We start from the raw sequence: 25,793 nt of genomic DNA, 5'->3' as shown, positions 1-25,793 counted from the left end.
GATCCTGCTTGACAATTATGTTGATCAGGGCATATATCTTGGTTTAGGGGCCCACTTACCTCCAAGGGAAAAAAAGTTCAGGCTCAGGATTTTTTTCTACTATCACCCCTGAGCTGGTCATCAAACAAACCACCTTTAACTGGTCAGGCTGTTTTTTTTTTCCAGCAGGGTAGCACTCCGCCACTCAATTGTCCACAGGGCAGCAACAAAGATGAACAGGAATAAGTCACTGACGTGGCAGGAAAATATCCATTCAACAGTAATGAGTAGCACCATGTGTTTAAATAGTGAACAGCATCCTTTTCTCTTGACATGCAGTAAAGTTGCCATTGTGTTTTTAGGTCTGGAATGAATATGGGCTGTGATTGTGAGTTTCATCATGCAGGCGAAAACATGAAAATGTTCTTGATTAATTTAGAATCACTTTTTTAATGATAAATGACAAATACATATTTGTAAACCATGTTTATGTTTTCATAAAACAAATCTTGCAAATTAGACTTTGCCATATTTATTATTGTGTAAGAATTGACTGCAAAGTTCAAATTTCCTATTCTAATATTTAGCCTATTTTACACATGTAATGGTAATGTATAGGTTTAAAACTCTCATCAAGATTGATAACCAGTGTTCAATAACATGGAATAAATACATTAACTAAGAGTCAAGGCTAATGTTCCTGGTTTTATTTTAAATGGCTTGAAATCAATATAAAATATAAATCATGTTGAACCATGACCTTGATACTTTACAAGTATGCAAACATACTGACTGAGATTACATGTCTCAGCATTTGAGGTATTCATGGAAATTAGATCAAAGAAATAGTGGTGTCCAGATAAATTAAAACGTTCACATTTGTTTGGATGTCCAGAATCTTCTATACATCACATATTACAGATAATGTTTCAGATCTTGTTGTACAGTGATATTAACATTAAAATATCTGGTGTTTGTGCTGAACATTTAATATGTGCTATATCAGTTATGAGGCAGGCAGAACAAAGGACAGTGTTAGCTAGACAATAACAAGCTCAAAGGTTTGATGGAATCAGCTTTTAAAGACTTCTCTGTGTGTAAGAATTGAGGTAAAAATATCCAAAAAATGAGCTACACGCATCAAAAGAATGAGAAGAAATAAGGGCAATGATGTCATTAAAAAAATGACAAGGTATAGTGCTGCAGATATATCAACCTGAATTAGCATGCTAAATTACTAGCCCGACAGGTGTCATAATACCAGTTTTGGTCATGGGAGGCAGTATGCGGGCAACATAACCGCCAGCCAAACTGCAAGACACGTTTCCCGGTTGTTACTCTAGGGTAGACCATCTTACTTTCTGGATGTATACTGCCCCCATTTTTTATGGAATGTGGAGTATGAATTGATTTTTTGGCGGACATTACACATGGCACCTTTAAGTCTTAAAACAGTTCATTTTTCATCCTTCCAAGTAGTAGCCAGAATGAAACACTAAAAAATCCACATCTGGAATTGTCATCACTAAAACATTTTAAAATTTTTCTTTTTTAAGCTTTCACCTTTTCTGCAACCACACACCAGTTTGCATGATCTAAGAAGGTCTGCAGAATGTGAAGCTCCTCAACATTATTTTCAATTAGCTCAGTCAGTTCCCCATGTCTGAAGACATGGTAGTACCGCATTAACTTCTCTCCTCCCTCTGACTTACAATAGGTTTCCACACACCTTGTACTGTCTTCTAGTTTCTGCAAGGGATCTCTGTTCTCTTGCCTCTTGTGGCAACTTCCCTCCCCTTCCTCAAACTGCATATCTTTTTGGTAAGACACTAGGTCAGGTAGTGGCATGGATGAACACTCTTGGACTAAGGAGACAGATTGTGTCATAGCAGAACCATCATTATTCTTTTCTGTTGACCTTTGGTCTGCACAGAGATCTGTAACAGAGCCAAAGATGTCTTCCTCTAGACTGCTCCTTGAAGAGAAGAGACTAGAAACCTGCCTTATGAAGTTTCCTCCCCTGCTCCAAGAGACAGACCTGGCACCATCACCATCCCTCTCTTCATTTGGGGGGCATTCTGCATTGAGTTCTCGTGAATTGGATTGAGAAACAGTGAGGCTTCTGAAGTCCAATACTGAGTCTAAAGACCTGGAGAAAAACCATAATCTCTGTGTTCGAGGTTGGGTGGAAACGGGAGACTCTTCTTCATCCAACATGGAGGATGTGCTCTTCACTTTCCTGTGCTTTTCACACCAATCACTGTTATGGCTACCACATTCCAAACCCTCTCCCTGAGCTCTGCATCTGCTACTGATTTGGTCACAATTAGGACAGGATGGCAGGTTGGGGTTCCAGGGTACAAAGATGTCCTGCTTTTCAAACTTCCGTCTCTTCTGCTCCATGGCCCACACGTAGATCATCATGCGTCCTCCCATCCGTAGTGTACGAGCCATCTCCTTTATTGCGCGAATACGCCTCTCTTTGGTGGAAAAGTGATGAATGACTACAGGAAAAGAAACAAACAAATGGTCTAGCATTAGACATAATCCATGATTATGACAACAGCATGATTCATGATAAGGTATGTATAAAAAAATAGGCCTACAGTACATAGGGCTGGGCAAAAAAATCGATTTTAAAATGAAAATCAAGTTTTTTATTATAATCGATTTTCTCCTTAAATTCCATCACTGAACTTTATCCAGCTGCTGATGGGCAGCAAACATAAGCAGGATCTGATGTCAAAAGTAATGGAGCTCATTAGTGAGGTCATTCATAAGCATAGAGGCTTAGGCCTACTGCACAATGTATAAACTAATAATACTGGTAATGCCAGAGTAGGCCTGATATATCTGCACTATACTCCCCTCCCCCCTCATCCAATTTGTCTGTTGCTACCAAACTAGACCACAGTCATGATTTGCTTTGAACAATTGTTTGTCATTTGTAGTTTATGGTGGGGTATATGCAGTAGTTTTTTATTAAAATTGTATATGTATATGTCTCGTCGCTTGCTTACGACGAGACTCAGGCTGCGCAGTCGGCACCAGCTTCCTTATTTGGGTTTTGGGTTGCCAGGTTTTAGCCCATGACAAAACGGTTGAGATTGAAACTAAGTGATCGTGTATGTGAAACTAAGTGATCGTGTATTTCATACACAATCTGGCAACCTGAATGGATCAATGATTTTAAAATGAAGTTTGATGGCCATGCAAATTACGGGAGTTTTCCGGGAGAAATAACAAAACGGGAGGGTGCTGGGAGATGACCTTGAAATACGGGAGAAACCCGGGAAAAACGGGAGTGTTGACAGGTATGGTCCATCGCCTTCAGAGTAGTCTAGAGCAGGGATTATAAGACACAGTTGGCATGTCTTGTCTTAAAAGCCAATTAATCTGCAACTCAGCATGTCAACAGTCATTACGGATGCTAGTGAAAGTGATAGCAGTTCAGTGTTTGTAGCGTTCCCCAAAATACTAGATAGTAGATGGTTATGAGTTTGTCATATAAACAATATGCCTTGGGTAAGGTATTAATTGTTACCCTGTTTCACCATTACCTAACGATACCAAACAACTCAACATGTTCACTCTTACTTCTACAGATGGCATATGGCAGATAACTGCTTTGTGAGGATTTGACTTCATTCAATCAAGTTAAAATGAGTGCTGTCAAACGATTAAAATTTATTATCACGATTAATCGCTGAATTCCTATAGTTAATCACGATTAATCACATATTTTATCGCATGATTAAAATTCTATTATTTTGCATTGCTGAACTTTCCAGGAGTCCATATTAACAATATAAAGCAATTATTGCGTATCTTGATTGGGATTCAAATGAAAGCAAAGCAAGTTACTTCATTAACTGAACTTTAAGACGTAGGTCTATTTGATTATTTCAAATCAAATTTCAAAAGATGTGCAGCAGACCTGAGGCAACACAATATATTCTTTATTAAATATAGCTAATAAAGGGCATAACAAACATAAAATACTATATTCATTATGTTTGAGTTTAGTTGAAAATAAGGAACTTTTCGACATGAGTGCACTGCCATTTTATAGGCTTACAGTCTATGGTGCACTGTCACTTGCCACACACATCAGCACCGAAGTTTTTAACACGCAAACACTGGATGAACAATGGATTTTATGGAGCGGCGTTGACCAAATATAACTGAATCGTGATTTACACGGCGGCAAAGTGTGATGCTGGTTGTATTGAAAAGAATGAAATCTAATGTACAGTAAATGAATGTCGAAAGCAGAGTGCATCACACTCATGTCGGCATCGGTGTCCACAGCAATTTAAAACACCATTCAGCTGACCGGGAGTTCAGAACTGTGTTGGTGTTTATTATACGAATCTACTCTTTGGCCGGCTTGTAAGCCCAAACAAGTATGTGCAGCATGCCTTTACGTAGCCTACTAAAGGCGCATAATAAAGATAGGCTACATTTAATCTGCATCACGCCCCATTTTAGCGGAAAACAAGTTAACATTATTATATATCATTGATTCCAAAGACAGCTAGCCTAATCACACCTTGATGTTACATCTAGTTATTAATTTACAGGCCATTCAATCATTTTACTAACAGGGCAGTTATGAAGAATTATGTGTATGCAACTTACTCATGTCGAAACTATGTACATTACAACCCATTCAGCACATAGCTACACTTACCCAGGGATGCAAACAGAGGTATGGTCAAAAAGGAGTGAGATTATCGAAGCCCACGCCCCCGCAGGAAATATCATATAATTACATTTTGCCACCACCTCTGCCATCCAGGGCTCACCCTATTCACACAAAAATGTTCTTTATTTGAAAATACACTGTCCCAGTTCCTTGGAAATTCTTAAAAGTAAAGAATACTGAGACAACGCTGGAAAATTTGGCATGTCCCTTTTTTTCAAATTTTTTTTTTTAAAAGTCTGACATTTTGAATTTGTGTTTGGCTGTCTTGACCTCAATCTCTGTTTCAACCTGTAACCCATGGGCGGATTATGAACTTTCGGGGCCCTGGGCCCAGATGTATTAAGGGCCCCCCACTTATTGCCGTATATGTGGGAGGGGGGGTTTGGGGGTCCTCCCCCAGAACATTTTTAATTTTTCTGATGTGATTTCCTGTATTCTGGTGCATTTTGGGGATGGCCAATACTAAATTCAATCATATTCATAGCCTACATCCTGATTTGTTGATATTGAGGCAATGATTCCATGCAAAGGCTTGGGCTTCAGGGCCCCCTGACCCCGGTAGGCCCGCGCAGTAATCCATCCCTGCTGTAACCAAGACCAGTTCCACTTTGTTTTACAACCCTCATCCACTTTCTTAACTGTTAGTGCCTCACTCTCATCAAATTCTCATTCTGCAAATGAAAAGTTGCATATATTAGCCATAGTGTTACCCTAGACCTGACAGTATCATAACAGAGTGCAAAATAGTTCACTTCACTCTGCCCCCTTTCTCAATGCGCCCCAAAATAACGTTCTTCTGCACGAAAATGTACAGTTAAAATGTATCAACAGTAGTGCGGTCTGTCTGTTAGGATAAGCCCACACATCAGTTTCTCGCCCTTATGTGGTGGTATCATTGAAAATAAGTCAGTTCGTCACTTGTCACTTCGGGTTGCATTTGCGAAAAAGCCTAGACCAGCGGCTCATTAGGCTACTAGACGTCAACAAGCTGCTAGCCTAAAACTAGCACAAGTACGTTACCATTAGGCTACACATTGGAAAGGGGGTAGAGTTGGATATAACGTTAGGCTGCTACTAAAATATTAGGCTACAGGATAAAATACTGCTAGTCTGTCCGGAATACTAGTCTACTAAACTGACTGACGCAACAAACAAGGTTAAAAAAAAAAATCCAACTGTATTTTTGCTAGTCATGTAAAATGTAGCGCTAGTGTGCTACACTAACCTGGCATAATTATTCTAAAGACTGTAATGACACATTAGGACAAGCTAACCATTACACAATGCAAATGGTAGAAATTATCTTATTAGAAGACATCAAATATGGTTAACCTTACTTTTCTTGCAAAAAAGACCAGGCATGACAAAATTACTGGATCCCGGACTGATGGATGTAACGTTAAATCCTTGCAGTGAAGTGCAGCCCCTTAGCAGTCAGATAATGGTGCGCAGCTTTTTGATTTAGTGTTGTCTTACACCTTACACTTCCTATGTTTCATGGACTGTAACGGTAGGCTATGTGTTTATTTAGTCATTTTAATACAGAATTAACTTTGATGAAATTATAATCAGACACTTCAACCCCTGCCCCCAAAAAAAAAAAAAAAGAAAAACTCATCGGATCTGCACGATTCACACAAGTCCCCCAGACAGCCGTGAAAAAGGCGGCATCCGCCAAAAGGCGCGCCGTTTGCATCCCTGACTTACCATATCCCATGTAAAACGGTTAGCTTGCTAGCTAGCTAACTATGGAACTTCAGTATAACAGGCATAGCCAATTATCTCACCTAGTTGTAGGAAAAAGGCTACGTTCATATTACAAGTGATAGAATGAATGTGTCACTTATGTTTAGTTGATGTTATGACATGTAAAGTTAAGCTTGCCGAACTTAGTCAGCCACGGGCAGTTTGACTGTGCCTACATTCGTGACACTCCTGTTAGTAGGCTAGGCTATAAACTGGAAAGAGCAGAAAATAGGAACATAATGGTCACATTAATCCCATAAACACACAGATAACTCTTACACCAACCTTATTTTGTGCCTTTTATTCACGTTTGTTTCAAGATTTAGTAAGTATAAGCCCTTTTCGCTCCCCACTTTGATGCAGCATAGGTTACCATTATCCAAACAGCTCCCTTTCCCCTAAAAGGGGGCGTGTACATGCAGCACGGTCTAGCTAGATCCAGTGTGGTGTTGTAGTTGTTCTAACGTTACTAGTTGTTGCAACAGCATGTGAAAAAACTACAAAGTTTGTTACACAAAAATAAAGTTAATCTCGCGATAAAAAAATTGACACCGTTAATAACGCGTTTAACTGACAGCACTAGTTAAAATAGTAAACACTTGAAGTAAAAGTGCCCACAGACAAATACATATGTGCCAATTTCTTCAGTGAGATCTCATTTCAGATGTCCTTTACCAACTTACTGCAATTTTCCAAATTCCTCAGTGAAAAAAATGGCTAGAATAAAGCTAACGTTAGATATTCATCCAAAGCAGCATGTTTTTGATAGTTTAAAGTAGCGGAGGGAACTCTATCTGTGCACCACACAGTTTGTTGTAGGCATCATGTTACTGGTTGGTAATAAGAGCATGGCTTTCTGAGGACTTCTGTCACCTTCACCTACCACCAGATGGAGCCACAGGGGCTTTTTAAACCAAAAACACATGGGTTCTGAATTTGTCACACCACAGATGTCTGATAAGTCTAAATGAGGTTTCAAAAATGTCTGGTATACTCCGCTCTCAAATGCTGTAGGTAGGTCTGCTGAGTGTGCTGAAGCCACACCCAGTTGTGACAAAGATTCGGCCCATCTCATAAGTTCTAGTGTTTTCCCTACATTCATTCAGCAGTAGTGCAGAATATTAGAATATTCTAACTAACTATCCAGTTAGAGATCATAGATCTAGAAATGATCACTGACACTTATGACACTTATGTCTTCAATGAAATAAGATTAAGAATACGGTTTTTGAACACTTATTTTAACTAATGACAAAATTAATTGAATCCACATATCCTTATGCACTATGCACAACTTTTTACCACTAGCCTAAACCGTGAGATGCAAGCAAGGCTTCCATTCTTTAGGTGACAGGCACTCAATTAGACCTACACATCACCAATTACAATGATATTAAAGATAAGTGTAACAGTTTAGCTCACAGGCGGTATGTGGCCTTAAAATAATTAATTAATTAATAAATAAATAATCTTTCTAATCATGTTGTGCCATCTTTTTTTATTTTTGCTTCATTTCAAATTTCTTTTTTATGCCTTGAATGAGACAGGAAAGTGGGAGAGAGAGTTGGTGTGGGAAAGAACCACGGGGCGGGAATCGAACCCGGGGCGCCGGCGTACGGTGCAGGCCAGTCGCGCCTCGGCTGGGGCCATTCATTTCAAATTTCTACCAACAATTTAAATGAAAAAGCTGAAAATTAACACAATAGAAAAACATGAATGCAACGTGTTTGCAACTCAGGCCACCCATGACTCCCACACGGACATTGATTCATATGCTTTCTCCATTCTGACCTGTATAAACTCCAACATCAACAGTGTCACCACCCTTAAACAGATTACCACTTTCCTTAATCAGAAGCCATGGTTGAACAGTGAGGTCAGACTCCTGCTGAAAGTACAAGACATTGCATTCAGATCAGGTGATGCTCAGGTCTATAGCTCATTCAGGGCTAACCTGAAAAGAGGCAGCATGGGGGGCACCCCCCATTACTGACACCTCCTTGCCTGATGAGCTGAACCCCTTCTATGGGACAACAAGAAGGTGGCCATCAAGGATGTGGTCTCTGCAGATCTGTATTTCCTTCAGGAAATGCTTTTCTAGTTACTTTCAATATCTCAGCCTGGCTTGGGGCACTATCCTATTTTCCTTGCAACTCATTAAACAAAACTTTACCAATAAAATAATTGTAAAATAATTGGATTGGAGCAGGAATCATTTATCAGCATGTACAGTACAACAGACGGGCTACACTAAATGGAACACAAATAGCCTTGGACATCACACACTCACTACATTGCCATTACTGGGCCCTATTTGTCAGAGGTACAAAGTTTAGATGGCATGATTTTGTGATGAAACGCTGGGCATAAAAGGGTTGTTCTTATGTTTCTTTATCAGTCATGGGTGTGTTTTGGGCGTAAGATCCTTTAAACCAATGAGAATTACATCTGTCATTCCCTTTTACAGCAAGCAGCGCAACTTCAAACAGCACATACTGTTGACACACACATACATACAGTAGAACACATATTACATATAATTGCCTTGTTACACCAAACAACTTTGACAGGATTTGGGAAAGATTCTTGGGAGGCATTAGTTAAAAGACTACAATCTTTCAAAAATCTTGACAACACAACACAATGGCTCTTTGGCTATTTTTTTTTAACTTAGGGCTGAGCTACACCAGGCGCGTAACTGAAGCGTTCCGTTTGCGTTGCGTCTGCTGCAACATTAGCTTCCATTATTATCAATGGAAGTAGCTACACCAGCTACACATTCATCTAAAATGGATTTTACGCGTCGCGAACGGAACGCTTCAGTTACGCGCCTGGTGTAGCTCATACCTTAGACTTAGATTTATTTTTCTTTATTGTAGTTGTTAATCACACCATCTAACCTGATTTGAGAGGGACAGGATTCAGGAATAGGCTACTAAAGACAGGCCCATCTTCTGTCTAACTCACGTCACGTTACTCCATGCAATAAACCACTTGTCACTGCTTGAACATAGTTCACAATGGAGTCGACAATGGAGAAAACACTTAGCCTATTGGTTTCTGACAGAAATTAAAGGGAACTTGGCGACTATATCAACTTAATAAACCCGTTTAGAAATAACTTGGATGGTTAAATGACCTGTTCCGGTGAAAATGGTGACTTTCCCCTCTCCCCCTAGCGTCCCCAGGCAGAAAACCAACCTTGCAACATTGGGACTACCGTCCCGGTAAGAGAAGCGAGAAACAAAAAGCTCATTTTAAATAATAGATGGTTTTGTTATGCCATGTGTACCTCCACTTATTTATGACCTACTACTTCTAAATTTAAGCATCGACTGGAACACTCGGGAAAAGTCGCAGCACCGATGCTTGCGGTGCTACAAAAATATGGCCATAGTCTGTGTTTTTTCATTTTAGAATCTAAAGGTATCACAAGTATCGGTTCTCATTACATCCTTAGTCCCCACATTTGCAAAATTGCTTTAATCCCATTTACCTTTATCAGTACTGTACCAGTCGCTGCTTTTAACCTGCATTGAATCGCGATTGAGTACGCATCTAATGCAGTCTCCGTGGAGAGTTTAATTTTCTCTATTCGCTAATGTAGGGCCCTATCATGACAGTCAAAAGCGCATCGTCCTTCGTCAGAAGCTTATTCAAATTTAGTAGGATGTGTCCAGTCCACATTGGGAGGGTTTTCGTTATCAAACGTTGAACGCATGGCGCAACAAGGTGTTCCTAGGTTTTTACATCAGTCATGGGTGTGTTTGGGGCGTAACATCATTTAAACCAATGAGAATGACATCTGTCATTCCCTTTAACGGCGCAAAGGCAATGTCAAAAAAATGCATCGGTATTTTGACATTCAACGGTGCATTTGAAGGAGGCTGCTTGCGAGACCGTATGGAATTTCACTAAACCATGCTTTACTAAAACCTAGCATAACCTTCACGCATTTGCACTCCTCTATTATTTGAACTCATTGGCAAAGTGAAACTAACTTCACCATGGTGTCAGTCAACGACAATACAGTTCTATGCAGTTACTTTCACTATTGACTGACAATGGGTTACCATCGAAAACATAGGCTGGAAAAAGTAACACTTACCCTAATATCACTCAAAAGACTGAATAAAACAGCATTTATCCTGCAGAGGAGTTTCTTAAATCTCACGACAGTGCATCTTCAGCTGTGCTCCATACGTGTCTCTCGCCTCTCCCCTAATCACTTTTAAATGTCATTACCAATTTGCAACTGATGGTGAATAACTACTCATTATGAGATGTACAGTATTGCGTTATATCTTTATTCTAATTATGTTTCCTATTGTAATCGTGCAATTTGTAATGTTTTGCTTGGACGTGCGCTGGTGTGCGTTCATGGATGATAGGTGCACCCGCCAATATGACCGTTGACAATGCGCTCTTAAAATAACATATAAACAACTTGCCATAGACCTCTGACCAGGTGTACAATAGCGATTCTTAGACAATGCGCTAAGCCACTCCCTAAGTTGTTAATTGCCACACCCCTGGGCGCATTGTTTAAAAATTAAACGTGCAAAATAAGGAATTAACTTTGCGCCGGGTGAAAAACGAGTTTTACGCCATGCGCCAGTGTGCAAAATACAGCCCGTAGTCTCCAAGTTTAATTTTCGCTGTTGTTGCGAGCTAATAGGCTACAATATAGGAAATACTTTTAAGTTTCCTCTGAGTAGGACCAGCTCCAGAAGTGAATGGATTTTTCTTAGCCTGTGCTACACCTTTCCACCAAGTTGTGCAAAAATTGTAGGGTACCTGTAATGTTGACAAACATGCATAGTACATGGAAGCTCTTGATAGCGCATGACACTAACATCTATAAAAACAATATATTTATTGAATAAAACTAGACAGGTACCTCGGATTAGCATTGCTGTTTATTGTTAAACTGACAGTGCGTTTTCAGCAGTGCTTTATATGCACTTTTCGCTATGGATATTTATCCTGCAGACGAGTTGTTTGGGACTTGTTGCTAAGAGCTGCTTACATCTCGTGACAGTGCGTTTTCAGCAGTGTTTTCTATGTGCCTTTCGCTTTAGACCAGGTGTTTCTTGGTCAGGGGCGTAATCATTTTTAGAGGGTGTAAGACAGTGATTTTCGGATCAAGCACCAGACCACATTTGTTTCGTTTGACAATTGACACACCCCTGGGCGCAATGTTTAATTAAAGTGGCGCGCGAAAAATGAATCACTGAATTGGGTGTGAGATAAGAACAAGCCGCGTTGCGCCGGGTGTAAAATAGGGCCCTAAGAGAGCTATGTCAAGTTTTGTGCCTGCATCAATTGAACTCAGGACTGTTTTATTTTTTATATAAAAAAAAACACTTATTTATTTATTGCTTATCCATCAGGCATTATTTATTGTTCTTTACGAATGCAAATTGGCTCCATGAGGTATGTATGCATAGTATGTTGCATGTGTATGTCTCTACATGGTGTGTGCTTTGTTGTATTGTATGTGTGTGGAATGTTGTATGTGCATGCTGTGTGGGCATTGTATATGATGTTAGGTGTGTGTATGCCATATTCACATCTAAGCTGGAAAGTTTTCTTGAGCCTGCTTTTTGAATACAACATGAAATTTTCATGAAACATTTTAAACATGTGACTGATGAATGTGAATGAAGGATTTGAGTATGAGGCAGAGTGCAGCATTCTTAAAGAGAATGATACCTGCTATGGAAAGAATGGCATCAAAACAGCCATCACGGTAGGGAAGGCGCAAGCTATCGCAGAGCTGAACCTCATATCCTTGGTTCCAGGCAGATTCCACAAGTGGGCGGCATACGTCACACCCCAGCTTGAAGACATTTTCATTAATGTGGAGATACTTGCCATTACCACAGCCTAACAGGGGGAGGTAAAATGTGGGTTTTGATTACACTGTATTTCTGATGCATTTTGTTTCATTTTAATGGGCACCCCCAATCCCACCTCCTCAAACATGAAACTGGGAATGTCTTGTGCCCAACATTTTTAACAAGAAGGCTTCAGACAAAATTTGGTTGAAAATGGAGAGAACTGACTTACCCACATCAGCCACAATACTACCTGGCTCCAGTTCCAGAAGAAACTGACGCACTCTAGGCCAGGCTTTGTAACGACTGTCATTGAAGTAAGGTGCAATCTTCTCATAAACATTGTGCACATGGTCTCTCTCAAGCTGACAGGCTGCGTCTTCCATCACGCTCTCTCCTGCCACTTTCACAAATCAGCCCTGAACAACCACATCTGTGTAGAAAAACAAGAGTGAGATAGCTACACAATAAGACATCACATCGATAACACTAGCCCAAAGACAATCTATGCTGATGGAACACAACATTTTTTTTAGGTCAGACTGTCAAACACTCAAGAACAACCTTTAGGGCTTCATGCTTTATTCCTTAAAGAAGAAATCCGGCGAGTTTTCATATAGATCTCTGTTTCTCAAGGTCACTGAGTACTGTTGGTATGAAAATAAAATGTACATGCCCATGTACATGCCCCCAGAGTGGAGCGCTGTAGCTGGATTTCTCATTTAAGGGCAACACTGTGATAGCTAGCTTGTTAACTGTTTCAGCAATATATTTGGTGACAAAGGCTATTCTTGATATACTTACTAGGTTCCCTGCCCAGAGCACAAAATCACATAGTGAACATTCTGAGGAGCTAATTGGAATAATTGTGTTAAAATCCTTAAATCAAGTAAAAATATGTATGAATTTGCATTAAGCCACAATGTGGAATATTATTGCAAATGCAAGAATAGAATAATGTTAGAAATAAAACTATCAACACAGACATTTACATTGATAGTCTGGCGTTATAATTTATTTGCCTCGGGTGTACTGTGGAGTGGGCAAGACTGTTTTTAGTGGCAGGCTAACACATACTGATGACTTGCGAACTCTGCAACTAGAAGGAAACATGTTGATAACGGTCTCCACTGATAAATATCACACTTGCTAACTTCAAAATGAGGTCCTATGTCCAAAATTCTTTTGACATTGCTAAGTTGCCCCAAAAGGCTATGATATATGCTATTTAGTTGTAAATGCATATTCTGGCCTTACTCAATGCATGCCACTTTGGTCCCAAATGAAAATGTACACTCATTATCATCCACAAATAAACCCAAGGTTGTTGTTAGACCAGTTCCTCTTCCCAGTTTTCCAGTAAGTTTAGGTATCATGTTCAGAATTACATGAAAATTACACATTCATTTGGTTGTTACAGAATTACATCTAATCATCACCACAACCACATTGACTTGCTTCCTTTCAAATCAATGTACACAAAATACCTGTGACACACTTCACATGGCTATGTTGAACCTGATCTGCCAGCTGTGATAGCCTGGATGCTCCGTGTGAACCTGTGGGGCAAAAGGCAAATGATAGGCAGAGCCTGTCAGTCACATTAAGAGAGAGACACAGAAAAATATGACTGCCTCCTACAGTGTCATCACAAATATGATCTGTATGCTTTCTCTCTAAATACCACCCCATTCTAAACCAAGCACTACACTGAAAGGCAAACAGGAATGTACTAACAAGCTCATTCCTCCCTGCCATAGGGATACATTCTTACATTCCATATATGACAATCCCAATATTCAAGGTTAAAATGTGGGTAAACAGAACATCCCTACAAAACACACAATAACCTAGCTTGCACTTTTACTCCTTCTAGGTCTAGAACATGCTCTACTTGAATTCTCACTGAATTGCAAAAACAGACATTATGTAATAATTGTAGGAAGTACAGTCAACCAAATGATATTGACAATATGTGACAAGATCTTGAATCTGAATCTGAATGGTCACCATCCTCCAACCACACCAATGTAAACACACATGATCAATGACATTGATGTAAAATATGAATCTATAATGACAACATCATTAACGTAGAAATAATATTTGTGCAGTGAGTGACTAACTTGATCTATGAACTAAGAAAAACCGGTCCCCAAGTAATTTGCTTGATTCCGTACACGACTTAAGCATGTTAATAAACACTACCGTTAAGCATCTGATTGAACATTATTCACCAAAACCTAAACATGCAATCACACAACCATTAAACCATCCATTAATAAGGACAGGGAGGCTGAACCGACCGATGCCATTTTAGTTATAAATAGGGCTGTCAAGCGATTAAAAAATGTATCTAATTAATTACATACTCTCTGATTAATTAATGTAAAGTAATCGCATGCATCCAGTTTTGCTATGAACGCATTTTTAAAAAAACATTTCAATTGGGCAGATTAGTGAATCAATGAAAAGCCAAACCACCATTAGACTTTAAAGCAATTCGTTTCAGGTATTTTTGGCAACTCTATCGCTCCACATAGTCGTAATATCTATATTTTACTTTGCCCTATACCCTACTACTCATGGCTTGTTCCCCTGGTATAACAACACTTTTGTTGTGGAGGTGAAAGACTAACAACAGGCAGAAACCATCTCCAAAAAGCTATAGACCTATCTACTGATAAGGTATATGGTATAAAATTCTCGCCAAAAGTTTTCTGTACCTGTACCAAAGTTTTGTGCTTGTAAGAATATTTTGTGCTTGTAAAAATTATTTGTGTACATGTAAAAATAATTTGTATCTGTAAAAATATTTTGTGCATGTAAAAATGGTTTGTACATCTTCAAATCCGTTTTGTCACTGTGTAGAAAAAAGTTTTGTGAATTTGCGAACGATTTTTGCACGGACGGATTTTCCATTTGCAAGTGCGCATCTGATTTCTACAGACATGAAACAGATCTACGGGTGCGAAACGAATTTACAAGTACAAAACTTTTTTACAAATTTTCCCAAAACAGCCAATCACAGCACTGCTTACTGAACGGCCAGTCAGCCGATCAGCTCGCTTCTTTAATTCTGAAACGTTGGACATACCGCTCTGGGTACATCCATGTAAACACCACAGTCAGAAGAGGTGAAACACTTAAAAAAGAAGAAGAAGAAGAAGAGGTGAAACAAGTATTGGCTGGGCTAAGCTAACGTCAAAGATACTGCTGATGGCTAAGAAGCGAGCTGATCGGCTGACTGACCGTTCAGTAAGCAGTGCTGTGATTGGCTGTTTTGGGAAAATTTGTAAAAAAGTTTTGTACTTGTAAATTTGTTTCGTACCCGTAGATCTGTTTCATGTCTGTAGAAAACAGATGCACACTTGCAAATGGAAAATCTGTCCGTGCAAAAATCGTCCGTGCAAAAATCGTATTAATGGATCGCAAATTCACAAAACTTTTTTCTACACAGTGACAAAAACGGATTTGAAGATGTACAAACCATTTTTACATGCACAAAATATTTTTACAGATACAAATTATTTTTACATGTACACAAATAATTTTTACGAGCACAAAATATTCTTACAAGCACAAAACTTTGGTACAGGTACAGAAAACTTTTGGCGAGAATTTTATACCATAAAGGTAGGCCTAATGTTTCACGATTCTGGCGAGATGTTTTTTTTCAGCATGGTAAATGCAATGACTGAAGTTTCCACCCATTGTTGACATGTGGAGTAAGCTTACCCTAATTCTGAGGTAATGCAGTCGATTTAAGGGAGTTCGTCAGTTAGTTAGTCAGTCATATGTAGCCTAAACAATACATTTTCAAAGTTAATTTTGACAAGGCAATTTAACTCGTAGCCTACATCCGGGTTGCTTTGCATTGAGGTGATTGACTTGAGGAAATTCCTTACTGCAGAAATAGCAGAGAACATGCTCTTTACTCTCAACAGTTCCATCTGGGCATTTTCATGAACATAGGATACATGTTCCATTCACTGGACCAAGCAGCACTTTCTCGTCTGCCTCCTTCAGTCACTGAAGCCAGAACTGCACTTGGTAAAAGGTCTCTACAAAATGTGATTCAGCGTTATTTTTTAACGTGTTATTATTTCTGTAATTAATTAATCAAAATGAACATGATATTTTGACAGCCCTAGTTAAAATATCTTAAATAGCTTAAAGCAAAAACCTGCACTACTATGCCTATATTTCCTTCCCATTAAGCTGCTGTGCCTTCTGGTTTCTCCACCTACTGGTGTCCTTAAGCGTTCATTATTAGGGGTTATTAGATTGATAGTATCGATACCAACATTGGTATTGGTATTGGTATCGGATCGATACTTTAATTTCAGTTCACCTCCAATAGATCTACATTCACAATGAGTTGCTCTTGTTTCACCGAGGACTAGCCTACAGTCGTGCAAACACCATTCCTTTCACATACCCACTTTGCAATGTTTCGTTGTTCAAATGTTTGTAAATTATTAACAGTGGAAATCACAAAATCATTAGTGGTCATGGAAATGTATTCAAATTTAGCATATTGATGTTTTATTCACGTCATAAATCATGACACACCGTTCTCCCCTACATACAAGTATAAGGTGGTTTCAGTAACAAATATCAATATTGGTATCGATATCGGCAATACTGGCCCTATATTTAATTGATATTGGATTGAAACCACATTTTGCATCATCATCACTATTCATTATACTCGCCATTCCCGACCTCGCACAATAGTGTGACATCAAAATGATGTCAGCCTCGGGCAGGCAGCCCCTGCACAGGAGGATTTTTTCAGTGTTGTGTGTGGTCACGTCTGGTTGCGTTTTTTATACAGCCTAGCCCACATCTTAAATAAACTGAGTAATTTCAATAAAATGACTGTAGTGATGAAGTTTGAATAGCAAGTTCTGAGGACTGATTTGTTACAGATAGGTTAACAAAGTTACCAGCGAGAGTTACAACAGGAAAGAACTAGGACCCAGGGATAGGGCTGGGACAATGCGACGTCGTAATCGATGACGTCGACGCAAAAAATATGTCGACGCAAAATATGCATGTCGATTAGTCAAGCATAACGCGTGCCGCTAAATATTTTTAATTTTACACCTTCAGTGTTTCCCATAGATTGATTAATCTGTGGCTGGGCGCGATGAGATCAAAACCGGCCATCACACGTCTATGTTGTACTATTTAAAGTAAAGATAACATAAAATCCTTTAATTGAGCCGTTCATGGGCTTTGGAAAAACATTTTTCCCAGTGAAAACATCATCATTCCGCGTCATTCACGTCACGTAATGTGTGAGTCAGAGGTCCGAAACTAGGCTAACAGAGTTGCCCAGTTAGGGGCTCATCATCACTTTTGTCGTCACATTGTAGTTCGTTTGTAAATTGGCCTTTCATGTCCAACAGTTTTAATGTGAACTTGGGAATTTGCCATTTTTGTCACTTGAAAGCTGCATATCTTATAAGCGTCTTACACTATATTTTAAGCAAATACAGTTGTTTATTTAGGATTAGTGAGTGTATGTTTTAACCTTTGTTGTGGCATCCGTGTTTGTCACACATTCCAACGGCAAAGCACATGAACACTTGCTGTGGGAGAAACAAAGTAGCCACGAGGGCGGTCCTTGTCATTCCGAAGTGCCATGAATGCACCATTTTCACACACGCAGCCTTTTCTTGCCCCACTCGCTCTCTCTCGTAACAAGCCCGCTGCCCCTCCTCTGTGTGCATTTAACAAAATATTCACGATTACGTTACTCATGCAGGGCTCATTTTATTGACTCTGACACTGAATGTTCGATGTAAATGGAAAAGTGTTTTCCAAGACTTAAAAGTGCTTGTCCCAAGGAGAAGTACGGACCGTTATTTGAACTAACTACGTTATGAATTGCATCCACACATCAGCAGGATTTTAACTGTGTTAGTGTTACAATTGCAAGGGTTCCCTCACCGCCTCACGAGCGTCTTAAAGTGACAGGCACTCAATTAGCCCTATACACTACTGAACTTTATTGAATGCATTACTTTGCACTTGTATAGTCTTTTATTTTGGAATTTTTAAGAGCAATAAACATACACCGTGTTCTAAATTATTATGCAAATTGGATTTAAGTGTCATAAACATTTATGTTTTTGTTTTTCAATTAAACTCATGGATGGTATTGTGTCTCAGGGCTCTTTGGATCATTGAAATCAATCTCAGACACCTGTGATAATTAGTTTGCCATGGGAGCCCAATCAAAGGAAAACTAAGCTTACTTAAGAAGGATGTTCCACATTACTAAGCATGCCACAGGTTTCAAGCAATATGGGAAAGAAAATTGATCTCTCTGCTGCTGAAAAGTGTGAAATTGTGCACTACCTTGGACAAGGTATGAAAACATTCACATCATCGTACTGTGAAGAAATTTGTGGTGTTGTTGTCGTGTTCAGCCAGACAAATTCATAGGATTAAGAGAGCAGCTGCTAAAATGCCATTGCAAAGCAGCAAACAGGTATTTGAAGCCGCTGGTGCCTCTGGAGTCCTGCGAACCTCAAGGTTTAGTATCCTCAAGAAGTGCAAGTGTGCCACCCCTAAGCAGAAACAGTTGCAGTGGGCTCAGGAATACATGAAGACTAAGTTTCAAACAGTTTTGTTTACGGATGAGTGCCGTGCAACCCTAGATGGTCCAGATGGATGGAGTCCCAACAAGGCTGAAACATCAGCAAGGAGGTGTCATGTTTTGGGCCGGAATCATGGGGAGAGAGCTGGTAGGCCCCTTTAGGGTCCCTGACGGTGTGAAAATGACCTCGGTAAAGTATGTAGAATTTCTGACTGACCACTTTCTTCCGTGGTACAAAAAGAAGAACTGTGCTTTCCACAGCAAAATCATCTTTATGTATGACAATGCACCATCTCATGCTGCAAAGAATACATCTGGGTCATTGACTGCTATGGGCATAAAAGGAGGGAAACTCATGGTGTGGCCCCCATCTTCCCCTGACCTCAACCCTATTGAGAACCTTTGGAGCATCATCAAGCAAAAGATCTATGAGGGTGGGAGGCAGTTCACATCAAAGCAGCAGCTCTGGATGGCTATTCTGACAAATTAAAGCAGAAACTCTCCAAGAACTCAAGTTCAATGGCTGCAAGAATTGTGATGGTGATATCAATGAAGGGGTCCTATGTTAACATGTAACTTGGCCTGTTAAGATGTTTTTGATTGATTTAATTTATATGACCATTTTTAGTTCTTTACAACCTATAAAATGTCTTGAAACTCTGTTGTGCATAATAATTTGGAACAGTGCATTTTGAGTTTTTATTTAAAAAAACTCAAAATGCACTGTTCCAAATTATTATTTTTAATACTGTACTGAAAAATGTAACTTGCATAATAATTTGTAACGCAGTGTATATTGCAATGTTAAGGAATTCATGTTTCTTCATTCAGATATGTAAATCAACATGTATAAATTGTTATTAGTCAATTAATGGGGAGATAATCGAATCTAATCGAAATCGAATCAGACTGAAAAAATGAATCGTTAGATTAATCGATGCATCAAAAAAAATAATCGCTAGATTAATCGTTTAAAAAATAATCGTTTATCCCAGCCCTACCCAGGGACATGGCAATAATCCAGCAAAAGGTAACAAAGAAATGTATTTTCAACCAAAGGATATCTGCTAAGACCTGAAGAACATCTGTTTCCACTTTAGGAAATTACACAAACTCATCTCTCTGCGCCAGCCAGCTACATACACCATGGAAACTAAGCTTAGATGGTAATGTCCCCTAGTTGTGAATAGCAGCAACCAAAGTCTGAAGTATCATCACAGAGGCTAGTTTAGTCGCTACTGCCATTGACGCAAATGCTACTGACAGCGAACTGCTCACATTTCTTCTTCTACGGTGTAAAGTACTGTTGGTGGCGATAGCCTTTTCACAACAGCGTCACCTAGTGCAACTGTACAATGACAATAAAGGCTATCTATCTATCTAGCGTCGTGACCACCACGTGCGAGTATAGACCTCAACAGTCCCGCCCCTCCTCCGAGAGAGCTTAGTTTCCATAAGTAAGTTTCCCCATTAATTTCTCCAATCGACGTCTGGAAAAATCCGTATATAAAGACTTTTAGACCATGCCTTAGGCTAACCAGCTACGACGTGACACATAATCATACAATATATCATTTTGAGTAAAAAAACGAACAGAAAATCCAAAAAAGGTACAAAGCTGTGTACATATTTGAAATTCCGAGTGAAGGAACTACTATCCCATGAGTCTTTTCAAACGTACACATTTCGAACATTTGCAGCCTAACGATAGTTTAACATGCTTCTATTTTGATGTTAACAAGAAGATGACCGTTTCCTACCGTTTCCAATGAGTAAATTCAACTTTCAAGATGAGAAAACAGTTTTTATCGGACGGCCACACATCGGTTCTGACAGCCTTGGTATCCATTTTGAGTAATGAGATGACAGGCGCGGGAACAGTGGCATAAACATTTCCATGGCAAAGGCGATCTCTACCAATCAAAGGCTCTGCTTTTACAAGCTTTTACATGTTAGGATGTTGGGTAGTGTGGTACTTTTCCGTCAAATCGCAAATAAACTAGGTTGATGCCCCATTAACTTTTGGCCTCAATATGAGCATGTACAATTTCTTGGTCATGTCGTAGCTGGTTTTAAGTCTACCATGAACGGGACTATAAATAGTTACGGCACTCCTGTGATGTCACACTGTCGCGCGACAGGTCAGGAATGGCGAGTATGATCAAAGATTATACATTGGCAGAGCAAGACACTTCATCAGGATGCACTTCCGGGAACCTGGATCGCACAGGGGGGGGGTTCTATAGTTAGGAAAGCTGTTGTTGGCTAGTTGCTAGCTGTCTGACAGGTGGAACGTCATCAATACGTCAACGACACGCCTCTTTATGCAGACAGGAATCAATCCCCATTTCGCGCCCATAGACATGAACTACGACGAAGTATCTTGCTCCGCCTATGTATAATCTTTGGTATAATGAAGTGGTTCTCAGTGTGGGGCGGGCCCCACTAGTGGAGAATAGAGACATGACAGGTGGGGTGTGATGAACAGGGAGATATTTGTTTTTTGTCCCCATCTTTAATAATGCCTTTCTTTTTTGACAAGGAAGATCGTATATTCAAAACAAAATAGCCACGCACAACATAAGTCATAAACAGACCGACAATTCAAATAACATATGATCCAGCGTACTGAGGGAAATCTAACGTTGAATCAAAATGTGAAAAAATATATAAATTATAATGTTACCATTTTGCTGGGTTGATATGGTCAGGTGGGGCTGAAAATTCCCCACCTCCAAAGTGGGGGATGACAGAAAAAGTTTGAGAACCACTGGTATAATGAACGCTTTAGACTAGCCTACAGCAGCAGGAATTGTCAGACATTCACAAACAAGTTTTAGATGGATTTGAAGTTGCTTTTCATATACACCACGAGCACTAGGCTACATTACAGCCACTTGGACAAAAGACATGTAGAAAATACATATTTTTGCAAATTAGCAACCATTTAAGCCCAAATTTTTCAAGCCCAATGTTTCAGACATGCAAATATGCAAATGATGTGTTATCAGCAACCCTTTAAAATAATCAAGAATTTTTTTTTTGAAAATGTATAAAAGTAGATGAAAAAGTGTGTTTTATTACCAGTCATGGAATAATGCGTATACTCAATTTAAGGTTGCTCAAATTGTTTTTTGTTAAAATTAGGGTATTCTGACAGGACTTTCCAAACTGATATGAACACTGAGCTAAAATAAATCGGACATAGGCCTACAGTATGCTGAACATCTGAGCAAGAATAGCCTAAAATAAATCGGACATAGGCCTACAGTATGCTGAACATCTGAGCAAGAATAGCCTAAAATAAATCGGACATAGGCCTACAGTATGCTGAACATCTGAGCAAGAATAGCCTAAAATAAATCGGACATAGGCCTACAGTATGCTGAACATCTGAGCAAGAATAGCCTAAAATAAATCGGACATAGGCCTACAGTATGCTGAACATCTGAGCAAGAATAGCCTAAAATAAATCGGACATAGGCCTACAGTATGCTGAACATCTGAGCAAGAATAGCCTAAAATAAATCGGACATAGGCCTACAGTATGCTGAACATCTGAGCAAGAATAGCCTAAAATAAATCGGACATAGGCCTACAGTATGCTGAACATCTGAGCAAGAATAGCCTAAAATAAATCGGACATAGGCCTACAGTATGCTGAACATCTGAGCAAGAATAGCCTAAAATAAATCGGACATAGGCCTACAGTATGCTGAACATCTGAGCAAGAATAGCCTAAAATAAATCGGACATAGGCCTACAGTATGCTGAACATCTGAGCAAGAATAGCCTAAAATAAATCGGACATAGGCCTACAGTATGCTGAACATCTGAGCAAGAATAGCCTAAAATAAATCGGACATAGGCCTACAGTATGCTGAACATCTGAGCAAGAATAGCCTAAAATAAATCGGACATAGGCCTACAGTATGCTGAACATCTGAGCAAGAATACTGTCGAAAATAAATGTCGACATAGGCCTGCGTGCATGCTGAACATCTGAGCAAGAATAGCCTAAAATAAATGGACATAGGCCTACAGTATGCTGAACATCTGAGCAAGAATAGCCTAAAATAAATCGGACATAGGCCTACAGTATGCTGAACATCTGAGCAAGAATAGCCTAAAATAAATCGGACATAGGCCTACAGTATGCTGAACATCTGAGCAAGAATAGCCTAAAATAAATCGGACATAGGCCTACAGTATGCTGAACATCTGAGCAAGAATAGCCTAAAATAAATCGGACATAGCCTACAGTAGGCCTATGTCCGAAAATAAATCGGACATAGGCCTACAGTATGCTGAACATCTGAGCAAGAATAGCCTAAAATAAATCGGACATAGGCCTACAGTATGCTGAACATCTGAGCAAGAATAGCCTAAAATAAATCGGACATAGGCCTACAGTATGCTGAACATCTGAGCAAGAATAGCCTAAAATAAATCGGACATAGGCCTACAGTATGCTGAACATCTGAGCAAGAATAGCCTAAAATAAATCGGACATAGGCCTACAGTATGCTGAACATCTGAGCAAGAATAGCCTAAAATAAATCGGACATAGGCCTACAGTATGCTGAACATCTGAGCAAGAATAGCCTAAAATAAATCGGACATAGGCCTACAGTATGCTGAACATCTGAGCAAGAATAGCCTAAAATAAATCGGAAAGAATACTGTCGAAAATAAATCCCGGACATAGGCCTACAGTATGCTGAACATCTGAGCAAGAATAGCCTAAAATAAATCGGACATAGCCTACAGTAGGCCTAATAAATAAAAATCACCATTTTAACAAACTTGTTAAATTGAATGTCATATTACTGTACCCTGCACATAAAGGCTACACATTTCCACAGCACCAGAATCCGACCGAATGCCTCCCTCAACCCCCTCCATAATCGGCCTTCCACTATTATTTGCGATGGCCAACTGATCTGCTACTGTAAAACACTCTGGTGCCTTTCCTCCTACTGTAGTGTTCGAAGACACCTGTTTCTTTTTAGCTGTAAAACAGAGGCCAAGTGAAGGCTATAAGCTAGGCCTACATGTTTTCATAATTAAGAAATATTAATGCAAGCTATAACTAAATAAACCTACTATTCTGAATAATGTTTTTGTGTTTCATTTTCACCTGCTGCCATGTGCGTTTGGCAATGGTGTTGCATCTGAAATCATCACAGGATTAGGCATACACTAAATCAGTCAATGGGGGCTACAATTATCCTTATTACTGTAATCTATATGCCCACTTCTGAATTGGGTTGCATCTGTAGGCCTTTCTATGAACTCAAATTAGGCTATTTAATTATTTCAACTCATTTCAGACATTCCGCAAGCTACTAATCCTCTGTAACACATATTTGAAGAACATGTGGGAATAAAACTTTACTTTTAGGCATTTAGGCTACCCGATCTGTAATACGTTGCCAACAGCCTTGCTTTGCTCACTACCGACGTATTTGATTTTTGTCGTAGAGTGGGTTTTAATTCCTCATAACTTGTCATAATAATTGTGCATTCTTCATCCGTAAAATAAGGTGATCGCGTCATCATTGAAAGTGGTGACTTGCGCTGCAACCCGCCCCTTATATGTGAACGCGCACAGGTTAACCCCGGCTCAACAAATCAACTTCATAATCAGCGTCGTAGTACCGATTAACACCACTTAAGATAACCAGGTTTTGTCAACCCTGGTTTAACAAAGTAACCCTGGGTTACATCTGTGTAGGTTAAGCTCCCTTCGTAGTACAGGCCCCTGCATGTCCCTTTACTCACTGAGCTAACTCATCCCTCCCCGGTAAATCATGCTGATATCTATCCTACCATCAATTAATAACATGTCCTGAGGTAGCCAATCTGAGACAAGTGATCTAAAACAACCTTGGGCTGCAACAATTGTCAATCCAGTGTGAAGCATAATTCAAAACAACATGTTTCCACGGTGCTGCTTAAGTAATTAATTGATAGATGGAAATCATAACTAGGCTAGAAGGTTTGGGGTAGCAGTGGGATAAGACCCTTGGCAACTTATTGCAGGATCGAATCCATATATATATGAAATGCAACCTCAAATCCGTCTAAAACCACTTGTTTGTGAATGTCTCAACTCCTGCAGCAGTGGTGAGCAACGCAAGCACGCGCAACGAAACCAGTAGGTGGAAAACCAGACGGCACACAACACCGGCCCAAATACGAACGAAATAACAAAAAACGTTAACGTTTGTCTACGTTTACCGTAGCTTACGTTTGTCTACATTTATTCGCATCGTTTAGCCTTGCAGCTTACAGTGCCCTCCAGAGTATGGATGGACACCGAAAGAAGCTTGATTTAAGGGAGGAAGGCTTAAACCCCCCCCCCCAAAAAAAAAAAAAATGGTCACCAACATAGCGCTAGGCTATAGTCGACAATTACAGTCACCTCTATCGCAGAAACCGTATCAGGTGAGGGCACGGTCGGGAAAAATGAATTATTGCATCAGTGTTTTGTGACTCTCGTAAATCAACGTTAACGTTAATCAACCCGTTAGCCTAGTCGATGTTATGACACATTGGATACAGTAGGGACGACATATTTAACCCTTGTCGTTTACTAAATGACACATTAGCCGAAAGAAAAGTTTCCTTTCACCTGAACTCTGATCCCTTGAATGACATCCATTGGTAGCCAAATGTTAACGTTAGCTAGACTTCCAGCTTTAAATAGTATATACTCTGAAAATCCCAAACAACAACGCTATTACCAAGACACCCATGGTGCTAACGTACTTAACCAAAAAGAGCTGCCAACAGCCGTCAAACACATATAGCCTAATCACATCTATAAGCACTAACCAGGGAACTGAATGTGCACGGAGCACAAATCACTCTCCTTCTCGGCAGCGCAGCATCCACCCCCTCT

General features: G+C 39.6%; 1 protein-coding gene across 3 annotated transcripts; it reads right to left on the bottom strand.

Moving 5' to 3' along the window:
• Window positions 1-1,300: 1,300 nt before the first annotated feature.
• On the bottom strand, window positions 1,301-25,793 carry trmt9b (tRNA methyltransferase 9B). 3 transcript variants are annotated; one of them, XM_048263947.1, is made up of 5 exons: window positions 25,727-25,793; window positions 13,761-13,832; window positions 12,506-12,706; window positions 12,149-12,322; window positions 1,301-2,483 (listed from the first exon to the last, which is right to left on the bottom strand). In XM_048263947.1, exons 3-5 carry the CDS (start codon window positions 12,657-12,659, stop codon window positions 1,531-1,533), a joined length of 1,281 nt encoding a protein of 426 aa, XP_048119904.1. In that variant the 5' UTR covers window positions 12,660-12,706; window positions 13,761-13,832; window positions 25,727-25,793; the 3' UTR covers window positions 1,301-1,530. The 3 variants fall into 3 exon arrangements, with proteins under 3 accessions (XP_048119904.1, XP_048119905.1, XP_048119903.1); XM_048263948.1 differs by lacking the exon at window positions 25,727-25,793 and adding an exon at window positions 25,524-25,716 and having other exon boundaries at window positions 12,506-12,733; XM_048263946.1 differs by lacking the exon at window positions 25,727-25,793 and adding an exon at window positions 25,524-25,716.

Source organism: Alosa alosa, chromosome 15 (genome assembly GCF_017589495.1).
Source record: "Alosa alosa isolate M-15738 ecotype Scorff River chromosome 15, AALO_Geno_1.1, whole genome shotgun sequence".
NCBI lineage: Eukaryota > Metazoa > Chordata > Actinopteri > Clupeiformes > Clupeidae > Alosa > Alosa alosa.
The sequence above is the reverse complement of the archived record's forward strand: the minus strand, read 5'-3'. Positions and strand labels throughout refer to the sequence as shown.